This window comes from Hippopotamus amphibius, chromosome 1, assembly GCF_030028045.1.
Source record: "Hippopotamus amphibius kiboko isolate mHipAmp2 chromosome 1, mHipAmp2.hap2, whole genome shotgun sequence".
In the NCBI taxonomy this organism is placed as follows: Eukaryota; Metazoa; Chordata; class Mammalia; order Artiodactyla; family Hippopotamidae; genus Hippopotamus; species Hippopotamus amphibius.
Genome location: NC_080186.1, coordinates 201863920 through 201887981, shown reverse-complemented (window position 1 = coordinate 201887981; position 24062 = coordinate 201863920). Strand labels below are relative to the sequence as shown.

Sequence of the window (24062 nt, the reverse complement as noted above, 5' to 3'; positions counted from 1 at the left end):
AAAACTCTTGTTAGAGGGCCTGCTCAGGATCCGTGGCGTCACTGGGACTTTTACTTAGAAAGCCAAAGAGTTGTATTCCTAAATGAGTTAAAGACCCATTTACCTCTGTCGTGTTCTATTCATCAAGCCACAAGTTGAGAGTTCCTAACATGAAACTATTTGTTTGCTTACACAACCAGCTGGGCGCAATTTCACGTCTGAGATATCTATCTGAAAGCGCCTCTCATTTATTATCTCTCCTTGTCAGCGAATCCATTTTCCAGCTCCCCCTCCCCTCTTTGGACTTTATTTATTTATTTATGGTGGGACTTCTTTGCCTGGGAGGACCTGGGTCTGGAATGCTCCCAGGGGAGCGACCGCTCCCAACGCGGTTTCTGCTGCGCCCAGGGCGCGTGGCCCAGGGGCCAGTGGAGGCGAGCTCGCCGCCACCGCTGACCCCCGGCAGCCGGCGGACCTGGGTGTGGGGCGGCCAGCGGGTGGGCCTGGCCGGATACTGCAGAGCTGCCTTTCTCCCTGGATGTCCTCCCGGCTGGCTAGCTCTCCCAGAGTAAGCCACAACCACCTGTGCGAGGAGGGGGTGAGAGGAGGCCGGGAGGGGAGCTCAGGAGCCTCTCCCCGAGTTGGGGGCCCGAGATACGGATTTGAGAGATGCTTTCACAAAGCCTCACCTAGTCCCGTGGGGCCAATGTCTTCTCCCGGGCCAGAGCGCGGTGTGAGTAACCAAGATGTAAATAGTTGTGTGATGGGCTGGGGGAGGGGGCAGCGCATTTATTGTGTGTGCTGAGGGGAGAAGGCTGCACGTGGTTTCAATTTTGAAGCACAAAGAAATAACATGCAATGCAGAAAATAGGTTTATGAATGGAATTGAGAGGAAAGAAAACAATTAACACGGTGCAAGGTTGCACACTCGATTGGCCATCCCTCGCCTTCTCTTCTACCCCAATTTTGAGAAATTCGGATCATGTGAATAGAGCAGGTCTAGGCAGTTGGATCCGGCTGACAAGGGAACCCCTGATGGAGATCACAGAGATGGGTGGATAATGTGTCTATCCATCTCCTAGTCTGCTAAGGCCTCCTCCAACCAAGCTGATAGAAAGAGATCAAATCCCCACGTCCAACATAAAAAATACCCCCAGCTGTAAAGTTGGAAAGGAGATGGGGTGTCAATAAGGGAGCGGAGGGAGAAAGAGAGAGAGAGAGAGCGATGGATTTCTTTAAGACAGACCAGGCTGGCCTCCGCAAGCTATCCTATTGTGTTGATTTAGGAAGACATTTGCTGTATATAACGTTTAAGGCTGATAATATCATTGCGCAGCCAGATAAATAAAGCGTTGGCCCAACGGTGGGGTCAGCGATCGATCTCTGGGCTCAGAGGAAAAAGGAGAGAGACGGGGTCGTGCACGAGCCTCTGTCTGTGTGCTTGTCAGTCGGCATGCATGAGCCTGAGTGTGTGTGAGCGTCAGGGTGTGCGAGAGAGAACCAAGTCTTCAGCTGGCCAAGAGGCTCATTAGCATTCCTAACCCATGGACCTGCGCTGACAACTAACAGAGATATCCCGCTCACCACCAGGCCTCCTCTCCTTTTGTCTTCAGATCTGGAGGAGGAAAAGATTTCTCAGTGGAAGCGGGAGCCTGAACTTCCATGTGGTTGTTGGAGATTCTGGGTATTAAAAAAAAAGAAAGAAAGAAAGAAAGAAAGGGGGAAAAAAGAGACATGCCAGAATCTCGCCTGATCTTTTACTCTGCTTTTAAAAACTTCCCTCCTAAAAAAAGAAACTTTTTTGCTTTTCTCTCTCAAAGTGTAATATGCTTGTTGAAACTCCAAGCTTAAATGAGACAGAAAATCCTCTGAAAATATTTTGCCTTTTCTCCTTGTTGACGTGCAGAGAGGTGGATGTTTATATGTTTGGCTCACATGCCACATGTAAAGCTGGTACTTTTAGTTAAAGATTTCTAGAATATAGCAACCAGGGGTTGTTTGAGCTTTTGGTTTCCCTTCTGTCTTTGGCTTGCTTTTGTTTTTTGTTATGATAAAATTCATTTTATTTTCTATAATAAATATCCTGCTTGTTACTTTATCACTCTTCGTTGTTTAAACTACGTCTTTCAAAATTAAATAGGATCAAGTTTTGTATTAACTATCAGAAATAAGCAATTTTAGAGGCCACCACTATTCTAAGAAAAATTTAAAAATAATTTTCATTTATGCAATTTTAATCACCTTACACCTATTTGAGGGGAAATGTCTTTCCCCCATATCTCACAGGGATAAATATGTATCCACTTTGCTCTCCTAGATCCTGTGCCTTGAACACCATCAAACCAGGCAGATAGTTTTACATGGGAGTGTACAAATTATCCCATGTTGACAGATGTTTGTCACTTAGTAACTTCTTTCCAAGTTTTCCCCCCCTCCCCTAAGCCTTCTTTCTAGCTTGCTTTGTTGTTTTAAAATATGCATGTCTCTCACTGGAATGCCAGTCACGAGTGCAAACTTTGTGTCCAACCTCCCACATGAAATGATCCTTTTAGAGGGAACTCGATATGTCTCAATCTGCACTTCACTCAAAGCCTCTGAGTATGGGCCACTCACTCACTGGTCCTGGCTCCAAAATAACTCAGCAGAAACGGGTTTCCAACTAAAAATCCCCTTGAATGTCTCCCAGGGAAGAAATATAGCTCCTATAATTAAAGGAGGCAACGGCCAGAGGGGGAATGCAGCCGGCAGCCAAAAAAAAAAGTAAGAGTTTTATTTATTTGCTGATTGAACTTGTGTTGTCATGACCAGCAGGTTTATCCACACTGGAAGTGCTGGAGGTTTGTACTGTGCGTGCTCAAGAGGGAGAGGTGGACAGGAAGGGGAAGGGGAGGATGACATGGAATAGGAAGAATGAAAGCAAGGAGGACAATTTTGGGAAAGAGAAAATGATCTGGGGGACAATGTAGGGAAATTTCTTTGCACATGATTTGAGTAAAAACTTGTAGTGGGGAATATGGGGTGAGGCGGTTCAGAGGAGATGAGGGGGTAATTATAGTAAATTCTTGAATGCAGGGTATCATCAGGAAAAGGAGGGCTCTAACTGTTTTCCCTAGAAAAGTAATGTGACAGCAGGAAAATTATTAGCTGTGCTGTGTGTGGCAGTTTCAGTATGTGGGGGGTGGAGTTACGAAGAGAGGAACCAGGGAGAAGGGAAGAAGTTCCAGGACTCCAAGCAGAAGTGTCAGGGAGCCAGAAGCCCTCCACCCTCCTTGGCAAAAGTTGTCTAGTAGGTGTGGATGTGAAATCTTCTCTAGAAGACATCATCTTTGCATCTTATTTTAATTAGTTTCATCCATTTGAGTTGATTCTGGCATTAGAACTGCTTACAGGATGATTCAGCTCATGGCATGAAGAACAGCTCCCAATCTCTTTGACCACCCCCCAAAGCTTCAAAACAGGAGTCCTCAGACTGGGCAGCTCATTTCTATTAAAAAGGCAAAACTTTAGCACTGATGAAAAACAGATGAATTTTTTCTCTCTCTCTCTGAAACAGTTACTCTCTTTTACTGATGTGAAGTGACGTCAGCAATGCCTGTCCTATCCCCTTGGAGAGAAGGGAGAGAGGAGGAGGGGATGGAAGGAGGGAGCTGAGAGAAAGGGCTAGAGAAAAAGAGAAAAAGCAAACGGAGGGAAGAGGGGAAAGGGAAGGGGGTGGTAAGAGGAGAATGGGAATGAATATTCTATACATTTTTTGGGCCCAGATTCCACAAATAGTGGGCAAAACAATGCTTTAGAAGCCGGTGGTGGATAGGACACCTTTCTCTACTCTCCCTCGATCTACATATTCTAACATATGGAAAGCTTACAGGCCCAGTGCACTTATAGAAGCCGATAATGCATTAGCTCTCAGCAATATTTACAGCAGCACTTTTAATACACACCAGATGGCTGGCGACTGTGCCGCCTCAGCCAGCTCACTCCTCGGTTTTACTCGGCGGCACTTTGTTGCAATTACGCTCCATGCTGAGACCAATTTTATTGGTGACCTATTTTTCATATTTGCAGCATTTTATGTTAAAAACCTCCTCTCTGGCCTTTTTGTAAAGGGCAGCGCTCAGGAAGGGAGAGCTTAGGAGGACGGCGGGGCTGTCTAGGTGGTTATTAATATTTATCATGATGTTACATACCTCGGGTTTAAGTGAGTAAACCGGAGAGACATGAGTACTCCGGTCATTATGTTTGTTCACTCACCCCCTGTTTGTCAGACCCCCACGGACTGTCTACACGGCGCGCTTGCCTCAGAGTCAATACATCCGACCATAAATATTGTATTCCATTAATTATCACGCCACTGGCTTATCCTGGGCGCCGGCGTCCTCGAGCGACGCAGGGCAAATGAGGACGCTTCCTGAGCAGATTTCTAGGCTGAGACCCCCGCTGAAATTTCCGCAGCGCCTGGGAATTCCTAGAGCCCGAGCGCCCGGCTCAACTCGGGCCGGGCCTGGGGCCGGCTGGCAGCGGAGGGGGTGCGGCGGGCGGAGGCCCGCCGCCGCCAGGAGCGCTCAGTACCTGTTATCTTGCTACGCAGAAGGCCACAGGGAGAATCCCATTTGGCACGCCGGGAAAGGCTTTCAACTTTATCTCCCGTCATGTAAATATCCCCGAGTGCCCGACTGAGGGACTTTGTTTTGCATCGAACAATATAAATATCCTATTTGCTACAACGCAGGTGTGCTCTTCCTACCCGAACTCTCTCTCTCTCTCTTTTTTCCCTCCCTCGTTCCCCTGGTTTAAAAGAAAAATCACAGATGTTTACTTTATTGATATAACCTATACCATGGGTAGGCTGAGGATAATATGCCTCAACTAACAGTCATTCAGCAAATAATAGAGGCGTTCTGGATGCTTTCCAACGTTACACATGTACTTGGTCATAAAATGATACGTGAAAAAATTAACATCTGCTTTCCTAAAATAAAGTGTGCCAAGTAGCTTTTTATGAATGCTTTCCTCATTTTAAAAAGAAATATGGAGAGAGAAACTGGCACCCAGATGTATAGCATATTTATAATGGTTTGGGGATTTAAAGGTAGCATATGCATTGCACAAGCCATTTAAAAACTGACGGTTTAAAAGCTACTTCACCCCAGACATCTTCGAATCCTGAAGAGTCTTCCAAATTTTATTATTTAAAGAGGAATTTACTGTAATTTAATTGTGTATCAAGGCAGAACCTCATGCAAGTCAGGGCACTGCAGCCCGAGTTCAACAGAAATTCCAACCCGCCTTTTATTTACCTAATTTCTCAGCAAGGTTCCCAGGCCCTTAAGAAGGCAGAGCTGGAAAGTTTAGCTGGGCTCTTTTTTGTTGTTGTTTAATTCCACTATTAGGAAATGAGGCCTACCTTTGAATTATTTCATTAGGATTTGGCCTTTTGGGGGAAGGGGTGGGAACCATAATCATTAGTGGCTTTTTATTATTTCTACAATAAATGGCTAGATTCTTTGTTGAATAAGCTGCTTGAATGTTTTGCAGATGTTCCACTTAGACCAAATCTGACCCCCTATTTCCTCCCAAATAAGTCGCTTAAACTCTCCCACCAGTGCATTTACTCCAGAGCATACTCCCCCATCCTGATGAGTTTGTGTGTCGAGCATATTCTTACGAAATTTCCACCTAACTGCACACACACACACACAAATACATTTACACACACACACACACACTCCCACCCACTGAGTCTCTGAGCGTGGTAGAGGGTAAGAGAAGAGAAAAAAAGACGGGAAACTGGTGAGGCGGAATGGAAAGGAGGAGGGAAGTCAGCGCAGTGGTTACACCCCTGTGCGGAGCGCGCCCTCCCTGGGCCCCTCACCCGCCTTTGTGCCTTTGGTTTGAAACATGAGGGGTGGCCCAGCTCCGTTTCCCCCAAAGTGCTGGGAATCTTGATTTGCCCAGCGTTTGATTTGCCCAAGGTATTTCGGGGCCGTCCCGGTGAGCGGAGGCCGAGCCGGGCCAGCCCCGCGGTCATCCCAGAGCATCCTTGCCGCGACACCGCCCAGCCGCAGCGGCCGCGCGTGGGTACCCGGGCCGAACAAAGGGCTCCGTGGGGCGCGGGGCGCGGGCACGTGACATGCCGCAGCGCCGCGTCGCGGGCCCCCGCGGGGAGGGGCGGCCGACCCGGGGTGCCGGGTGGCTTCTTGACATAAAAAGCTCTGCGGGCCTCGGGCTGGCTGCGCCGGGCCGCGCTCCGCGGGGATGAGAAGTCCCTGTCTGGCTCCGCGTTGGAGAAGCCGCACCTCTCATCTCTCCAGCTCTTACTTGAAAATCACTTGGAAGACACTGTGTGTGCGGGGAGGGCCGCGGGGTGGGCCGGGGCCAGGCTGCGAGGCTGAGGGGGGCCGGCTTGTGGGTGGATGGGGAGGAGGTTGAAGAAATAGCTCTGTTCTGAGTGACAGGACTCCTTTTCAAAGAGCAAACAGGGAGGGGGTGGGGGACGGTGGGGAGAAGCTCCTCATATGAATAGGAGAATTTTCAAGGTTTCGAAGAGTTACTCCCTCTCCCCACCTTTAAAGACAGAGATCTCTTTTCTTTTCTTTTCTTTTTCTTTCTTTCTAAGGTAGGAAGTGCGCGTGCCAACGTGTCTTGGTGGGTTTCAGGAGAAAGGATGAACCGTTAAACTTTAAAAAATGTTCTTGGGTTGGTAAAAATTATTGAAACATTTTAATATGTTTTTGTGGACTCACTGACCAGAGTGGTTAAGTCAAGCTCTCAGAGGTCTTTCGTTTGTCTGTGAGGGAAAGAGGCTTCTCTCACCCCAATAACAAAAACCTATCACAAGTTTACTTCTTACTAGAAAAGAGTGTGTCCTTATTCGAACACCTCTAAGGTGTCAGATGCCTCTGAGGAATCAGGTCGGGAGGGTAAAGTTCATCACACACGCGCTGATTTTTAAAGGCTGCCTGGATTTATAATTGAACCTTAGAAACACGTTTATTATCTCCATTCTCAGCCTCAGCTTAAGAAAAAACTATTGGTGGGGGACCATGCCTTATAGAGGAGAAAACCTTCTTTAACAAAAAAAAGATTTAAACCCACAGTCCCAGTTGTTTGTTGTTGTTACCATGATTATGATGTTATTATGTCATCCCTCCTTTTTGCACTTGATCTGATGAGAGAACTTTTTAAAAGAGTGTGACATGAAGGACACAAAGACAGTATATCAATGAAAAGAAGAAAGTGGCCCTTTTAATGAGAACTAAAGAAAACCCAAATGTAGATGAAGTGTACCGTAAAAGCTGCTTCAAAGTCCATCTTAATTCCCTTGGGCTCAGTCATCACAAACATGTGATAATTGGGAGTTCTGCACGGAGGTAAGTCGGCCATGGGGTGGGGACCACGCAGATGCGCCTCCCTGCCCTCTAATTCCAAATACATTTTCACCAAGAACTTGGAGACCTTACAGAACCCAGATTTGCCTACTTAACTTTCAAATGCTATTTGCCCATTAAAGTAATTTTTTGTTTCTTGAGTAACTGTGCTCACGAAGGGAGCTTCATCCTCCACCCCACCTCACCCCCCAGCAGGTCAGAATATGCTGGGCCATATTCTAGGTTTTGGCTCTTATTTTGTGATCAACTCTGTTTAATTTTCTATTTATTTTCGGACCTCAGCCTTTCTGGATCACAAAAGTCCCCACAAGCAACACAGCAATAAATCTGAACAAAAATAAGACAGATTTCCTCATCGATGTGTAATAAAGTTAAAGGACATTGTTTTGTCAGACAAGCGCTAAGTAGAAAATAAATCTCAGAGTCTGGGGAAACAAAACGGAGCGCTGCTGGCATGTGTGTAAATTTACTTTTAAAAGCAATAAATCAATGTTAAATTAAACAGCTGGGTACCCTGTCTAGGAGAAGGTTCCCTGTTTAAGAAGACCTTGATGGGAGAAATGTGCTATTTAACCAGACACCAATAACAACAACGACAAAAAGTTAAATTTTTATTGTGATCCGAGAGGCAAGACTGGCCTGGGAACTTCTCTGAACTTCAGAGAGGAAGAGGGAAGAAGAGGCAGTGCAAATTGTATCTACAATTTCCATCTTCAGATCTTTACATATGTTTTCAGGCCAAGGAGACAAGAAGGTTTCATAGAAATGTTTTAGATGTTTTGTAAATTGTCTCTTAAGCTCCTTATTGGCTTAGGTTTGTTGGGTGGGTTATGATTTTTGTGGGATTTTTTTTCTGTAAATACTGTAACCTGTGGAGATGTTTTAATGAGGATGTTGAGCATATTCTTATCTAACACTTCCTTGATTCTCAATGTGGTTGTTTTGCACAGTAAATAGCATAGTAGAAAATAAAGAGAATTGTTATTTCATGTCTATTATGTCACGTCATGCCTTTTTTCACTGAGAAGCAAACCTGAGATTGGAGTAGCATTTAAAACTCAGCTGGGATACTTTAATATTCATTTTCTAAGGTGGTGGTGGTGTTGTTGTTTGGTTGGTTTTTTAATAAAACACTTCACTGGGAAAATTTGTGTGTGGAGGGTGGGGGCAGGGGAGAGAAGAATAGAAAACCTAAGCTCTGGCTCTGTATTCTACGAACAATGTGAGTCAATGAATTATTATAAAGACAATATTCAATAGCAGGAAATTAGGAGTAGTTTAAGGCTAACATGTATGTACACGGATTCCCCCCACCACCAATCTTAAAATGAAATTCCAGAAAGAATCAACAGAAGTGCTTTAGAAAGCAGACATGAGGTGAACCCCTTAGTCTTTTGAATTCAGATCAACTAGTTTAAAAGAAAAATATGGGATGCTTGCCTACACAGAAACCAGCAAATTGTTCTTTACTTTCTTCATATCACAATCTCAGAAGCTGTGTTTTGTTAGCCCAGTTCCACAGAATATTCATATAATTAGGTAACATCATTCAAACCTAAAGGATGGGAAAAGTGCTGTTTTCCCCCTCAAGCTACAAACTAACAGGGATATTTGGCAGCATCCTGGCTACCTTTGACTTTTCTTCAGCCAAAGGAAATATCAAAGACCCGGTTGCCTGGAGAAGAATAAAGTTATATTATTTATATTTTGAAGGCAGCATTCAGTTTCCATGACCAGCCGTGGCTTGTTAAGGAAATCTGTGTCTTATGCCACTCAGAGATAGCTCGAATTGCCCGTCAGGAGACGTCTGGGCAGCCTTGTAAACTCAGAATGACTTCTCAAATCCTGCTAGGATTTCCCAGCGATGTGCTTTCCTCTGCGCTGAAGCCCTGGGAGTCATGTTAGCCCAAGGTGAGCCTTTCAGGCACTGCTCTTTGTTCCCATCTGGAGAGGAAGGTGCAGAATTAGTTAGACGCTATGCTGGTTTTGGAGGTGGGGATGGTGGGAACGGAAAGGCCGCTTGTTCTAATTAAAGACAATAAGCAACCCTGTGAGGAGCTGTCCTTTAGCCTTAGCTTGAGGGAGGAAGGGTCTGTCTCACCTCAGTAGTTAAGTCTGTTTGAGCTGGCTGGTGGGGCGAAGAGCAGAAACCTGCAGGTAGCGCTGGGCTCAGGTGAGACTGGGCCAGTGAGTGGTTAAGTCGCAGCGAGTGCATCTTGAAGTCCCCCTTTACCTCCTAAATTCCCTAGTCGCTCTGTGTTCTGTGCTTGACTTTGATTCTAACTTTGCTTGCTAGATGGCGCTCGGTGTCTCAGGACCTTCCATTTCAGAATTAAAGCAGCTTTTTAGCACCGTTGTTCTCAACTAGTTGTGGGCATTTGATTAGCACAGGGCTGGTAATGTTATTACTGCCCTTGTTTGTCACCCTTGTTCGCTTTTCGATTAAGGTAGTGCCCAGGTGGGAGCTGCCCGTCTTAATCCGTTACAGTAATAAAATTGAGTGAAACCCTGCACCTGAATTTAGGGCACATTTATGGCTCAATTACCTGTTCTGATACATTTCAAAAAGCACTTTTGTAAATTTTCCTCCAGTAATCTGATTGAAGTTTTCAGGGAGAAGATAAATCAGCAGGTCCAGGTGGTTATTTACAGTTCTTGAGGTTTACCTCCAAGAGTTCACCTCCTGCCCACTACTACTATTTCCATTTCAAGATGAGTTAAGCTAATCTTAGGGAACTTATTACTTTCATTTATCATTATGGTATGCCATTCACTGATTTAAAAGTATTATAATTTGTCTAAAGGCCAAATACTAAAGCTCATGTCCTTAAAGAAATGTGTTTTAATATTAGTAATAAAAGCTACCCTAAAGTTTGTGAAGGGTGATTTGTGGATTCTAACGTATATTTATTTTAATCACTAGGTGATTCTTCTCAGATATTCAAAACCTAAAAAAAAAAAAGAAACAAAAAAACCTCCTTTGTGTTGAAGCACAAAGAGACAAAGTCAATAGTTCTAAGTTTCTGATGAAAAAAAAAATTTAGATGAGCCAAAAAGACCTGTGTATGGTTTTGTCAAATAAAGATGTCACTTTCACAGCACCCACTGCTCTCAAACCATTGTGTGTCCCTTAAAGAAAAGGTTGCAGGTGAAGAAGCAAATGGAAAAAAAGAAAAAAACCCTCTATAGAGATATTTTGCAAACATTTTAACAAAAGAGAGTTTAACTTGTTACTTGCTTTTAGGATTTAGAGAACTAATTTGTATAGAAATGTTCCATCTTTAGGAAAATCAATAACACTCAGAGCTGGGTGGTTTGGAAACCTTTTGTCAAACCTTGGCTGCTTTGGTGGAGAACCCCCGGCAAAGTCTCTCCCTAGGTGTTAGGCTGAAACTAGCAGGCGCTGAAAACCTAAAGCGGAAAATTTACAACTTGATCAGCCCCAGCCACAAACCAAAAAACCTGCTACTGGTGCAAGCATATGTTCCAGATTAAGTTAGGCAAATGGCTCTCATTTTCTCAGGGCTGAAAGTTGATCATGAAAATTCACATTTGAGTAAGCAATGCTTCCAATGGATCACCGGATCCTCAAACGCTTATAAATCCCAACCAACCATTTACTCAAGAGATTTCATATATTTTATCAGCTCTTGAAAGCTTAGTTTACAATCTCCTGTAAATTTAATCCAATCAGGTATTATTTTCCAGGAACACATATAGTTTTAAAAGTTGGGTAAGTTGAAAACTATGTATTCTCTTTTCTAATGTTAAACTGCTAGATAGCTAATGTGTAACTCAGTTGCTCTAATGCTTTTTCTATTTCTTCACATGCAGACTAACTTTAAAAAGCAGAAATTAAACTGTTGGATTTATTTCAAAGTTTCTGTAAAGTTTTATTCACCAGAAGCATAAGTGATTTTTTTCACAGCATGAGACAAAATAAGAGAATGTTACCGAAGCCTTTAATTATGTCAGGGAAGACTGAAATCATGATGTTTCTTTTAATGGGGATAAATGTATTTTGCAGCCTCCCTGTGGTCATACAGCCATCCCCAGCTCAGTCATTTGAAGACCAGTCTGGCTATTAAGATGTCTTGTAAGCTAGTTTAGAATTACCTCCCGATTCTCCAAGATGGCTAGCTCCCTGGGCAAGTTGCAAAGGATGGAGCCTGGCATCAGACACCTAGGGTCCCTTCCTATCTCGGGATAGGAAGCCATTCCCTATTACCTACCCGAATTTGAATGATCATCCTGCAGATTTTAACCAATATTGTCATGTTGAAATTTGGTAGTTGTTATTGTTTACATTTCTCCCTTCCCCAAGGGGTCTTGGAAAGTGTTTAAGAGATTATTGATTTCCAAGAAAGCAAATAAAGAAGCCTGTTCTTTTATAACATATGAAATACACACTTTTCTTTAGCTGAACAGGCAGTGTATATTTGACATTGACAAATGGGCAAGAGAGAGGGAACATTTTAAAAGACTTTGAAGGAGGAAAAAATGGATAGGACAGAAGAAATCCTCTAGAAGAGTGAGATTAGAATTAAAGAAAAAGCTTGGATAAGGTGTGTGGGGGGCGTGGCGGGGGGGATGGCCATCTATGCTGTAAAATGGTTTAAAGTGTCATCGAACACATGCAGGTGGTGAGCAAACATCACTGGAGAACCTCCTTTCAGGGGGACCACCTTTCAGGGGGACGGTATCACTCAGTGTTTTGATTGATTTGTCTTTTTAAAATGAGTTTTCTTATGCTTCTTTTCACCACATTTTTCTCTGGCAAAGTGGTCCTGAAATATCTACCCAGGTCTGGGAGTTTCTGATTAACTTAGAATAACCCAGAAAAGTCATTCTGAAATTGTATCAAGAATACCCTTTAAAAAAAAAAAGTAAGAAATTCCTGATTAATTAAATAGAGATCTTAGCCACTCTGTCCCCAGGTCATAAGGGAAATCTCCAGCGAAGGAAAGTGATTCCCAGAAACCCAGATTGAAGGAACAAATGCTAGGCACCCAGGAGTTCAGTAACTGCTCTCTATTCCACCCAAATCCCCACAAGTCCCCCGCACCAACAGAGGAAAGCCCCATGTCCTTCTCCACACCTGACTCCCTTTCTTGTTCCTGAACCTCTGGAAGGTAAGAATGAAATATTCATTTATCCAAAGCTGGAAACTCAATTCATAGAATAAGCTCCGGAAAAATATACCAGCCAAAGACATTCAAACATTATGGAGATATTTCAGTTGTACTTTCACAACTGGGAGGTGGATCCCAGTCTAGAATGTGCGAGTCTCCAAGTCACTATTATTCAACAGGTCCCCTTTGCTACCCTGCACACTGCAGCTGCCACAGGCGTTTCCCTAGTTTTCGTAGGAGGGTCGTGCCGCTAGTTAAAATAGCTCCCGGCGTGGCTGAGTTTCTCTTGTAGCACCGACTTGTCTTCGAATTTGGGCAAAACGACTGTTGTGACCACAAGAGTGACCAAATTATGAGAAAAAATTATCTTTGGGGATAACTCAGCAGTGACTTTGCACACTAAAAAGAGGACAAAAGTTTTGTGTAAGCAGTGCTGTATGAGAAAACAGACTAAATTGTAAATCTATGAAATGTTTAATAAAATATTTCTATGCCTTAAGGCATAGAAAAACAGAGTGTTTTGAAGCTGAACTGCCGCTAAGCTGAGGAATTCACGGAAATTTTTCATTGTAATACTATGCCCAAAAGAGAATCATTTCGTCCCGAAGTGTATTGTAATCCATGTTACTATACAAAAGCAATTTTGTAATCGTTTTATCCAGGCTCTTTTAGAGGAAAGAAACCCCATACCGTTAAGATGCCAGAATTCTCTCCCTTCTTCACTTTCCTGGCCCTTTCTGGTAAAGTTTGGCTTTAGTTGATTTGAAACGATTTTTGTACAATCGATATTTTAATAGAAATTTGTTTTTAGCCGTCTTGCCTGCTCTAAATGTAATACTTTCGTCCTCAAAGTCGGCTCAGGACAGTAGATGATTAGAACACGGTTCCAGAAGGAGGGAAGCGATTTCACTTAAAGTGCAAGTGAGGCAAGTTTCAATAAAGGAAGGTGCAATTTGAAATCTTTAAAAACTAGTCTTAAGAGTGGTGACTTAAATGTTGCTAGGGAGATCATGCAATGAAAAAGACACCACACGAAAGTGATCTTCCTTTATTGTACTTTGCTTAAACCAACAGTAAAAGGAGAGCCAAACAGGAAGACGTGCCGAAATTTGGAGCTTGGAGTTGAGGTCTGAAAGTAGGAAAAGAGGTGGTGGTGGGTACTGAGCCAGACGCGCCCCCTTTTTAGTGCTGTCAGATCAGTTTCTGTCAAGCTCTTTAGTGCGCCGCCGACCGGAGGCCCGCTGCACAGCCACCTGCTACCGGGCGGTAATGAACCATGTACCTGGACGCACCCGGGTGAGACGGCTCTAACCACGGACAGAGCCGTGGGACCGAAGACCCCGTGGGTCTGGACGTACAGCTCTTGCACCACAGGTTTCTCGCGACTGAGATCACCAGCCCAGGGAGAATAGGCTCACAGTATAGAGCTCTTAATCCGGTGCCGTTACAGCTCTGGCCAGCTAAGGGTGGTTGTGAAAAGTTGGCCAAAGAAAAGTTGTGGGTAAGGCTTCTACTGTAAAAATGACTGAGAGTGGCGCTGCTTTCATTACAAAGGAGATGCAAATTGGGGGAGCAGGCAAATGGTGTATCAACTGGGGCACTCTAGTCAACACTGGGAGCGGAGCAAACAAGACTCTCCACCCACAAACTGTATAGTTTTTAAACCCACTGTCGCTTTGGGCTAGATCCTAAGATTTCGAGCGCCAGTTTCCTATTGAGGGGGTGGTCGGAGAGAGGAATCAGGCGAGCGGCGGAACTTCGGGGTTCTGGCGGAGGGAAGAGGGAAGGGGGCGCGCTGGGTGCTGTCCATGGTGCTGGGAAGAACGCGGCTTCATTTCGCGGCACCCAAACCTAGCTCAGGTGTAAAAAGGGGACCAGAAACTGAGAACTCCTGCGGCTGGGATGTTTTTTTCTTCCTACGAATGTGGAAAATATGCTTATGGATGTACAATTTAAACAGCACTCTACGAAGGGTTCTACCCTATTTCTCAGTCTGCACTGCTGAGTCAGACAGCAGCGGTTACTGTCATTATAGGAAGGTTTCCTCCTTAAAGTGTTCCAATATTTCAAAGTAATGTAATTGTCAATTCTTGACGTACAAAGTAAAGAGGAAGGCGGAAAGAAAAAAGGTGATTTGAGACTTTAAACATATCCAAAGGCACTTAGTTATTTCCAGGTTTGATACCAGATAAAAGCACAGCATGACTTAGCCTTTTAGATAATACGTTTATCGAGAAAGTATTAAAAATATATAGATCCAATTTCATTTAAATAATTCTCTAAACTCCATGCTGGCCAAATACAGCAGATATATTTTTTGCTAGCAAGAATAGAAGGAGCAATTTATCTATTGTAGTGTGTGTGTGTGTGTGTGCGCGTGTGTGTGTGTGTGTGGGTGTGTGGGTGTGAGTGTGTGAATTTGAAATGGCTGATTTCGAGTTCCAAAATGTACTCTAACAACTGGAATCTCTTAAAACAAATTTGATTTCTTAAAAGACAGGTGCCCAGAGAGCAAGCAAGATGCAAGTAGAAAGTATTTCAAAATTAGGATAAAGAACTAAAGAGAAACGTAGCTTACCTAGGAAGTAAATCACACTTCTGTTGAGAGAGAGAGAGAGAGAGAGATGGAGAGAGGGAGACAGAGAGAAAACATATAGGTTTTTACACGTGTAAAATATATATTTTTTTATACAAAAAGTTTTGTGTGTGTGTATATAAATGTGAAATTATGTGACAAAATTTCAGGTAGAATATTATCTATGTTTGGTCAAACCAGAAATGTGAAAAACAAGAAAACATTTTATCTTAATTGTGTTAACCATGAAAAATCTTAGCCTTAGCAACTTGAATCCATGTGACAATGACGAAGGAAAGGGACAAGAATTCAAACAGCTGACACAATGATCAGCAGCAACTGACAGCATCTCATTTGATATTTGATATCAAGCACTAGATCAATATTTGTGAAATCAATGCAATTTTAATGGTTTTCTTTTGAAACTGTATGAAAGTCAAACTGTGACACTGTGCTAGGGCTATTTTTAGAGCTGGCTATTCCAGGGGATGATATTAAGTAATTTACTGAGGCAAAGCAAAAAAACAAAAACAAGCAAAAGAAAAAAAAAAAGCACCCCCCCCTCCAGAATCCCCAAACCAAAACCACCACAACAAACCATCAATATTTCTTCAGTTGATAAATCCTGATTATCTAAGTACCCAGAGAAGGTGGGAACACTTACTGGAAAAAAGCCATTTATGTAATTATAGTTAAAAGAAAACAAGGAAGAAAATAAGCCTTTGGGAAATTATTTGGAGGTACATAAGGATGAACTGGATCAGAGATACCTTTTCAGGCACAGTGGGATTAGGTGGTACTTGAGCAAAAAGAAATGAAAATGATAAAAAGAGAAAGCTAGTCCTTTGTTATAGGGTCAATCGCCTCATGTGTGGAATTCTATGGAAAATAACAGATTTTTCTGTGTCCCAGGCAGAAGAGAAAATAGAGAACCCTATCTAAAACTCATAGCGAGGTCCCCACAAAGGTCAAATAGAGGGGAAAAAAAGTAATTAGGTATATACGATTGTCTATTATTTTCCTTTTAAGAGTTTATACATTAAAAATAAAATGCAAATTGACCTCAGGGGCACATAGGTCCCCAACCTATAAATCTTTAAATGGTAATCTAGAAGGGTTCTATTCTTTATTTTTCAGTCTTTACCACTTAGTCAGACAGCAATGTTAACTCATTTGTTTATTAACTCATTTTGTTTGACAAAGAAGCTAAACTTTATTTATTTGTTTTTACAGATTCAGTTTTGAAGAATTTTCACCCAGAGGAATGAATCCAAGAGAGCAAACAGCAATTTCTGGGGAGGTAGATGACAGGGTGGTGCAGAGGGAGTATAACTAGGTGAACATTTGGAAGGACAGTAACAAGGTGAGATGTGGTGATTGTGGACAGTGTTCCTGATAAGCAAATGTGTAAGTTTTTGCACTAAAATAGAAAGTGTTTTCCATTTGTAATTCAACTTTAATTAAGAACTTGGGAGAGATTGGTTTCTTTTTTGCTTAAAATAATAGGAACATTTTAGAAAATTTCTGACCCCTGACCTAAAGACCTCTCATTCCTCTCCAAGACAGAGAAGAAAATACTTCAAAACTACGCAATTCTTAAAATTTTTCAGCTCAGTTTCTTTCTTTCTACTGTTTTTCTTGATGACAGTAAATTACCTGGTAAAGAAACTGTTAATATATTATTACTAACAGATCACTTTAAATAAAAGGCATTATATTATATGCTTTTAAATGAAATACAGACCTAAGTCCTTTTGCAGTAGAATTAAATCATGCACCTAGTATAACTCCTTAAGGACCTTAAGTAAAAGCATACTTTACAGGGTTTTTAATAACTCCATAACAAACAGTCACTCTCTGCATGTGTCTCTATGTTCTACTTTATTTCAAGTCTGGCAGATTGCCTATAAACTAAAGACACCAATACTTTATTTTTTCTTTAATGAAACAAAGCCAGTCTTAAACACTGAATCACATTACATACAGATACGTTATAGATGCAAATTAACTTGAGGCATTCAAAAATATTTATTACAATGCCTTATAGAATTTGATCATCAAAAATTTATTTAAAAGAAAATAAGTTTACAAACAATCCTGGTGACCAACATATATGGAGTACCTACTATGTTACTCGCACTGAAAAGACATACACACACTGTATATGTTGTCTATGTGGTGGAACAGCCATATGTACCCCATGGCTGGATGTGTACATGTATGTGCACACACACACACACATATATGCATATACACATCTTTTTCCTATTAGGTCTTTAAAAAAAACCCTGAGTATTTCAAAGAAGGAAATGAACTTTATAGTCAATTGTAGTTAATTTGGACTTCATTTTGGCTAATCACAATTTGACCAATAATATTTTTTTTCCTGATGGCATGAAGGACAGTACTTAGAATTTAAAAGTTCAGTGTTCCAAAAATGCTACTCTTCTTAAGCCACTTTGAAGTAATGCTAGTGAGTCTAAGATCCAGATCTACATGTTAATCTCTAGTTTTGCCTTCAAACAGAATTCAGTTACAAAGAACTTGGAAAGATTTTGAATCTATTCAGGAGAGGAAAACTCTTTAATTTTCTGAGGAGTAAAAACTCCCCAAGAAACTTCATATAGCTTCTTAGATTTTGCTTAGCATACGTGATAAAACATTGATTGTTGCAGTTTGGTGACCCATGAAATTTGGGGGTTAGTTTTCTCTTCAGACCAGAGCATATAATTATGCAAATAAAGAGCTGTCACTGATCTAGTGAAATACTCACAAACACATGCACTCTGAAATTGGACAGAAAAGTGAAAATGGTTGGTGATGTGATGGTGCCATGGTTTGTTTTCCTGCCAAGTTTCTATCCAAGTTCATTATTCAAATTGTAAACTTTAAAAAGAGACATATCATTCTTGGGGTATTGGTTGTCTTTTCATTTCAGATTCTTTGTATTGGTACTGCAGGCCGGCTACATAGTACAGTTCAACATTATTTTGCCTATGACAGTCTCCCATATTACCTGATGTATTAGCCAAGGAAGAAAAAGTGGAATGATCTGGAAAGTAAGATGCAGGGCCTCTCTAGATTTCTTTCTAGAAACATGTTTCATGTCTGTTTCAAATAGAACTCAACTCCAACAATACAAAGAATATAGTGAAAGGTTTTTCACAAATCTCAAGGCAAAGGACTGGGAAAAGTTGCCTGGAAGGCCTCATGGATTAAGTCAAATTTCCATTTTCAAGCTTTTTCCATTCAAGGGGAAAAGACTGGTCACTGCATGATATCCACTTAATGGTCAAACTTTCAGGAAGATTTTCTCCTATCTAGCAATTAAAGCCCACTCCATAATATTTGGTGACTTTAACCTTTAAGGTTCATTTATAATTACCACTCCTCTAAAACCTTTGTGCTAAGAATTAACAAGAGTTCTTCAATGTAACCATGCTCTTTGGCATCAAGGTCTCCCAATTCCGAAGTTACCATTGCGCAGGCTGTTGCATAATTTCAGATGTCATGGAGAGTCCCACTGATGAAATCTGAGAAGGCTCATGTCAGACCACTGACTGCTAAAGACATCACTACATGAAAGATCAGTGGTGTGAAACTTTAAAAACATCGATCCAAATGAATCAATTAAATCAACATTCATGCCTCCTAAGTGTGAGGTTTAAAACTATCATTGTTGCCTTTTTTTTTTTTTACCCTACATAGATTTCAAGATAAACGCTGGAATGCTTTGATGGCTACTTCTATTCTCGAATCTCTGTTAATCGACTTTGTGTTATTTCCCTCTTTTCAACATCTTCCACTTGGTGTACATTCTTTACTTTTAGTACAGTGCATGACAGTTGCAATGCTTTAAATCTAAAACCGCCTAACAAAGCTGACGCTTTAGGTAGGGTAGCTTTAAGCTCTGTGAAGTGTTGATTAAAAACCCTTTCCCAGACTCAAACTGATCTTTTTGGAGATTAATAGAATATTAGATAAAAGGAAGACGAACAATTCAAGAGACTCCCACTCAGTCACACTATACAAGGAAGGAAGGAAGGAAGGAAAGTATTCAATTTTTGAAAGGGAGTACCTCCTGGAGTCTTTTATTTTATATTATTATACCTCCTAATAAGTAATCATAAAATAACCACCACTACTATCCTTTTTTTTTGCCACCCATATTTCAAAAATGAGAATATCTTACATTTATTTAAAGACATCTTTTTCTACAGAGGCACAGGGAAAGTTTTTGAGAAAATTTTAGACTTTCTGTAATAGTAGTCTTTCTTAAACAAACCAGGATTACAGACACCAAAAGGAACCTGTCAGTTTAGTTACAAACTATGATTGTAACAGGAGACACACATGTGTCTGGACTGGAACCCCGGATAATCCAGAGAAAAATGAAAAAAATCTTATTTATTAGCACTGATAATATAGTTAACATATTTTGTCACCCACACTCTCTCCAAGGAGTTACAGGTTTTAAAGAAGGAAAAGCTGTGAAATAAATGTAAACAAGATATTTTCAGATTAGATGTAATACATCAAGGACCTATACAGGGATTTGGGAACAATTTAATCTCAACAGACTCCTTTTGGAAAAGACATTTGTTTACTGTATATATAGTAAAGTATAATTTATAAAATGATAGTTTAACAATGGGTTCAAATTTCCTTGTAGCTATGGAAATATTTTAGGTCTTAAAAACAAATGTCCTTAAAAAAGCCTTGTGAAAGGTCCAAGTTAAAGTGTGACTTAACTGAAGTTAGGATATTACCTTACAGCAATAATAATAGCAATAATAAGCAACTAAAAGGTTTAAAATATTGATAAATGCTGTCCCATCATTCTTTTTAAGTTTCTGCTTTTATTGACCTCTATACGTGATTAAATGAATTTCTGAACAAGAATAATACATCACTGAATATTGGGAAAATTGTTTTTATTTTAAAATGGTAAACAGAAATATATAATATATAGGAAACTCCTGTGCTTTAGTTTTCTTTTCTTTTGGTATAAACAATAATGCAATCCAAGTTGAAGCACAAGGCAGAAACTTGCGAAAAGAACAATTACTACAAGAATCACCGCCCCCCCCCCCTTCAAATATCCACAAAAACTTTTAACGGCTGTATGGTTAAGTACCTTTAAAAGCTCTAAAGCCAGTATCTGGCTTTTAAGTTTTAACAGGACTATTCTGAACCTCAGGTTTATCAACAACTCCTTGCTTCCCATTCCACTTCCTCTCTCTCTATATATATATATAAAAAAAAGCCCACTTCCTAACTTTAAACCTCTCTTCTCCTGAAAACTTGTCTAAAGAAACGAAAATGGGAGATCAGAGCAGAAACACTGTTAACCCTTGTCTCGTCCAAGCAGGCGGGCTACTACTACCGATTGTTGTTATTCCAGGAAAAATGAGGTGAAAATAATAATATATTTATACCAACAAACCCATAATCGACAGGTTAAAAAATTCTACATTACAAGGAATCTTATCAGTAATCAGTTGGAGGTCTGGGATGGATTGCCTAGTTCTCTCCGAGTTGCAGCAGTGCAGATCCACAAGCAGAAATTACATTTACACAACTTAAGTTTGCAAATAGCTCTCTATAGATAGTTAAACAAGGCCTAACAACCCAGTAGTTTGAAAGTACTAAAGGCAATTAAGCACTGATTTACTCTAGTTACAAGTAAAGGTTTTTAAAAAGAGAGGTGAGAAAATTGAAGAGAAGGAACAGGAGTGATTTGGTTTATGACCTGAGCATATTTGCTCTAATTCAGCTGCAGAGGCTTCACAAATTGAGTATTGTACAAGTGCCAATTAAAAAAATGCAATAAAATTACTTTCTTGTGAACATTTTCATATATTGAAAACACCACACATTTTATAACCCTTTGAAAAATATATTCAGTCCACATCAATTCTCAAATCCTCTCAGTGGAAAGTACCATTATTTTACACAGTTCACTATCACTTCTAAAACAGAAAAGACTGCAGACCAACATTCTTGACATTGTTGGGGTTGCACATCGTAAGCCACCTAAGGAGTTGGATAAAACGATATTTTGATTTTTCCTCCTATGTTGTTTCTCCTAAAATCACATCAAAAGATATACATATAAGATTACTGAAAAAAGATCATCTTAATTTACCATCATTAAAATTATGAGAATAATGCACTTGTGTACCAAACATACTATCAGTTTTAAAACTTGCTGAAATCGGTTCATAATATAAAAATGTTTTATCCACGAGGTGGTTATTTTAAGTTATTTTTCTGAGGAGTCAGACAGTTCTAAGTCAGTTTGGGTACATTTTATCATGTCCTCAAATAAGGCAGGCATATTGTTGCATATATTTTAAAAAAGGATGAAAAAATACTAAATTCAGGTCCTCAGTTATTAGGAACAGAATCTTCACTAGGTTAACTAAATTCTACAAGTAATTAAAAAACGAATAATGTTAAGATTTAACGTGGATTTAAAAGTCAGCAAAATCTTAACTTATTATACCTCATATTTCACAGTGTTGGCCAGATCTTAGCTGGATTATAATACTTAACTGTTGAAACTGTAAGGCAAAACCTTACAGAGGAGGTGGACTACTATGAATTATATCCTTGGATTGAGAGGAGGAAAAGCCTTTCACACCAAGTCCTTCCCTTTCTGTTGGAGCAGAAAACTCAAAGAATTATTTTAGCCCCACTAAGTCTTTCGGAAGGAAAAGGTTCAAGAGCACACAGGTTCATTTTCCTGATGACCATAAAAAATTCTCTCCCTAAAAAGGTCTAACTCCATGAAAGCTCAGAACAGACCACGCTAGTTAGGGTTAGCAACAACAAACTTCCTCCACATTAAGATTCAACCAAAACTTAAGTATGCTATCTAAATTCCAATGCTACCTAATACACAGTATATACTTTAAAGAGTAAATTCTAAGTGATAACGTGGGAAACTCTGTTGAACATGAAACCTTTCACACATATACTTAAAAGATCTGCTCATCATTATGTTCTGGTTTAAACAATCTCTTCTGAAATTACAAACGTGTAAAAGCTCATATTCCAACTGGCAAGGATTTTCAGCGATACCGTGGATTCGGTACTTTATAGATTTTGTATGCAGTTTTTCTTCTGGTCTCGAAAATAGATCGTTAGGGAGAGAACAATTTGCCCTCCTCAAACTACACAGTACAGCGCGGCATTCATGTTCTAAATTTAAATGTGGTTGGAGGGGTGGGCACAACTTCCTTTAAAAAAAAAAAAAAAAAGACATAGACGCCCTTAGGGAAAAAGCTACTCAAAATGGGAGTTTTAAGTCTAGAATAAAAGTTTGCTTCGGTTCGGTTCCGGGGACAAAAAAAAAAGGACACGACTCGGGGAAGGAGGGGGCGGGGGAGGGGGGCCGGGGGAGAGGAGCGGAGCGGCGGCTGCGCGGCCGCGGGCGGTAGGACCGCGCAGACGCCGCTCGCCCCGCAGCGCCGGCGCGGGCTCCGTCAGGGCAATTAGAGGCGCGCCGGCCGCGCCGGGCAGGCGCTGTCAGCCTTCATCTGCGCGCTGACGGGCAGCGCGCAGCCCGAGCTCAGCCCGCAGGAAGCACGACCAGGGAACCCATATTGCTTTGACAGTTGCACTCATCTAGAAATAATGCAAAACGCTATTTAGATGTGTATATCACGACCCTGTGCTCTAGGAGGAAAACAATCTAATGAGGGGCTGGGAGTCCGCTCGCCGACAGCAGGCGGTGGGGAGACGTGCGGGTGCGTGCGCGAGTGAGCGTCCTCGGCTTCCCCGCCCCCGTCTCGCTCGCTCTCCTCTTACAGCTCTTCGTGCTTTATTCGGTGCGAGCGCCGCGTCTGAGTCGGCTTCGGGGAGCTGGTCTTGGCCTCAGAGGCTTCGGTAAAGAATTTGAAAATAGACGGGAAGCTCTTCCAGGAAGTTAGCTCGTGACGGTCGGTGCCTGCAAAATGCACAGATTCGGTTACGAGGTGGCCTGGCGTGCTGGCGGCGCGGGCGGGACGGGGCCGCCGGCCCTCGCTCCTCCAGCCCGCGCCCTCCGCGCCGCGCCCTCGGAGCCCAGCCCCCCCCCCCCCACCCCGCCAGCGCGCGCGACCCCTAGGGACCACACCTGTACCTGAGGGCTCCCGCGGCCCCCCGGGCGCGGAGGGGCGCTGCCGCCCGCCGACGCTGCGTCTCCGCCGGCGGCGCCCGGGGCGGCGATCCCGGCACTCCGCCGCCTCCGGCCCGAGCCCCCAGCACGCCCCCGATGCGCGGCCGCGGCCCGCGCTTCCCCGCGGTGGCCCGAGGCGCGGCCGGCGGCCCCCGGGGCCTCAGCCCCTCCGGGCCAATCGAGGCGCTGGGTGGGAAGGGCCACTCCCTCTCCCGCCTCGAAACCACCCACTTCTCCCGGCTGGGCGCGCGCGGGGATTGGTTTCCCCTGCGCTCGGAATCCGGCTTCTGCACCCACCGCAGAGCGCCCACGTTTCTTTGCTTCCCAAGAGAAAGAAACATGTCGGGTTTTAGTGTCCTAGCAGCCTACTTTTTTTTTTTTTTTTTTTAAACAGATTTTAGGGGACAGTTTTAGAAAAACTAAAAAAAAAAGTGTTTCAAGGTAGTGACTACTAAAAGAGCATCTAGGCCTCCTGTTTTGTCAGGAGGAATTCAGCTCACAAAGTGCAGGTTAAGTTGTCAATTTATGCAGTTATTTGACTACAGCTTCTTTCTGTGGCTTCAATTTAATACTAACGTACAGCATTTTTCAAATAAAACCAGTTTTAAAACAGGCAAAAAATAACACTGATGTAGACATAAGCACAGATGAGGACATTAATCTGCTTTTCACTCCTTGTGATAGCTTATATCATTTTATTCATAGTTTTATAATAGAACACTTTTTAAGTTAAAAAATAAAAATAATAATAACAAAGACTCTCCCGGAGAAATAATGAGTGAATAGCTTTTAAACGGTTGAAATCTCTCCCTAGATCACTCAAT

General features: G+C 42.0%; 1 protein-coding gene across 3 annotated transcripts in view; it reads right to left on the bottom strand.

The window, feature by feature from the left end:
• The window catches only part of FAM172A (family with sequence similarity 172 member A), a 405836-nt gene that overhangs the window by 4565 nt on the left and 377209 nt on the right, over positions 1-24062 (bottom strand). The window contains exons 11-12 of one of the 3 annotated variants that reach the window (XM_057739263.1): positions 22890-23028; positions 17033-21162 (exon numbers count right to left, since the gene is read on the bottom strand). The exons of 1 other annotated variant lie outside the window; for it this stretch is intronic. In XM_057739263.1, coding sequence (XP_057595246.1) covers positions 21111-21162; positions 22890-23028 — 191 coding nt within the window. In that variant the 3' untranslated portion in view covers positions 17033-21110. Of the gene's footprint in view, positions 1-17032; positions 23029-24062 lie in introns of those variants that run through there. One more of the 3 variants, XM_057739272.1, reaches the window with a different exon arrangement.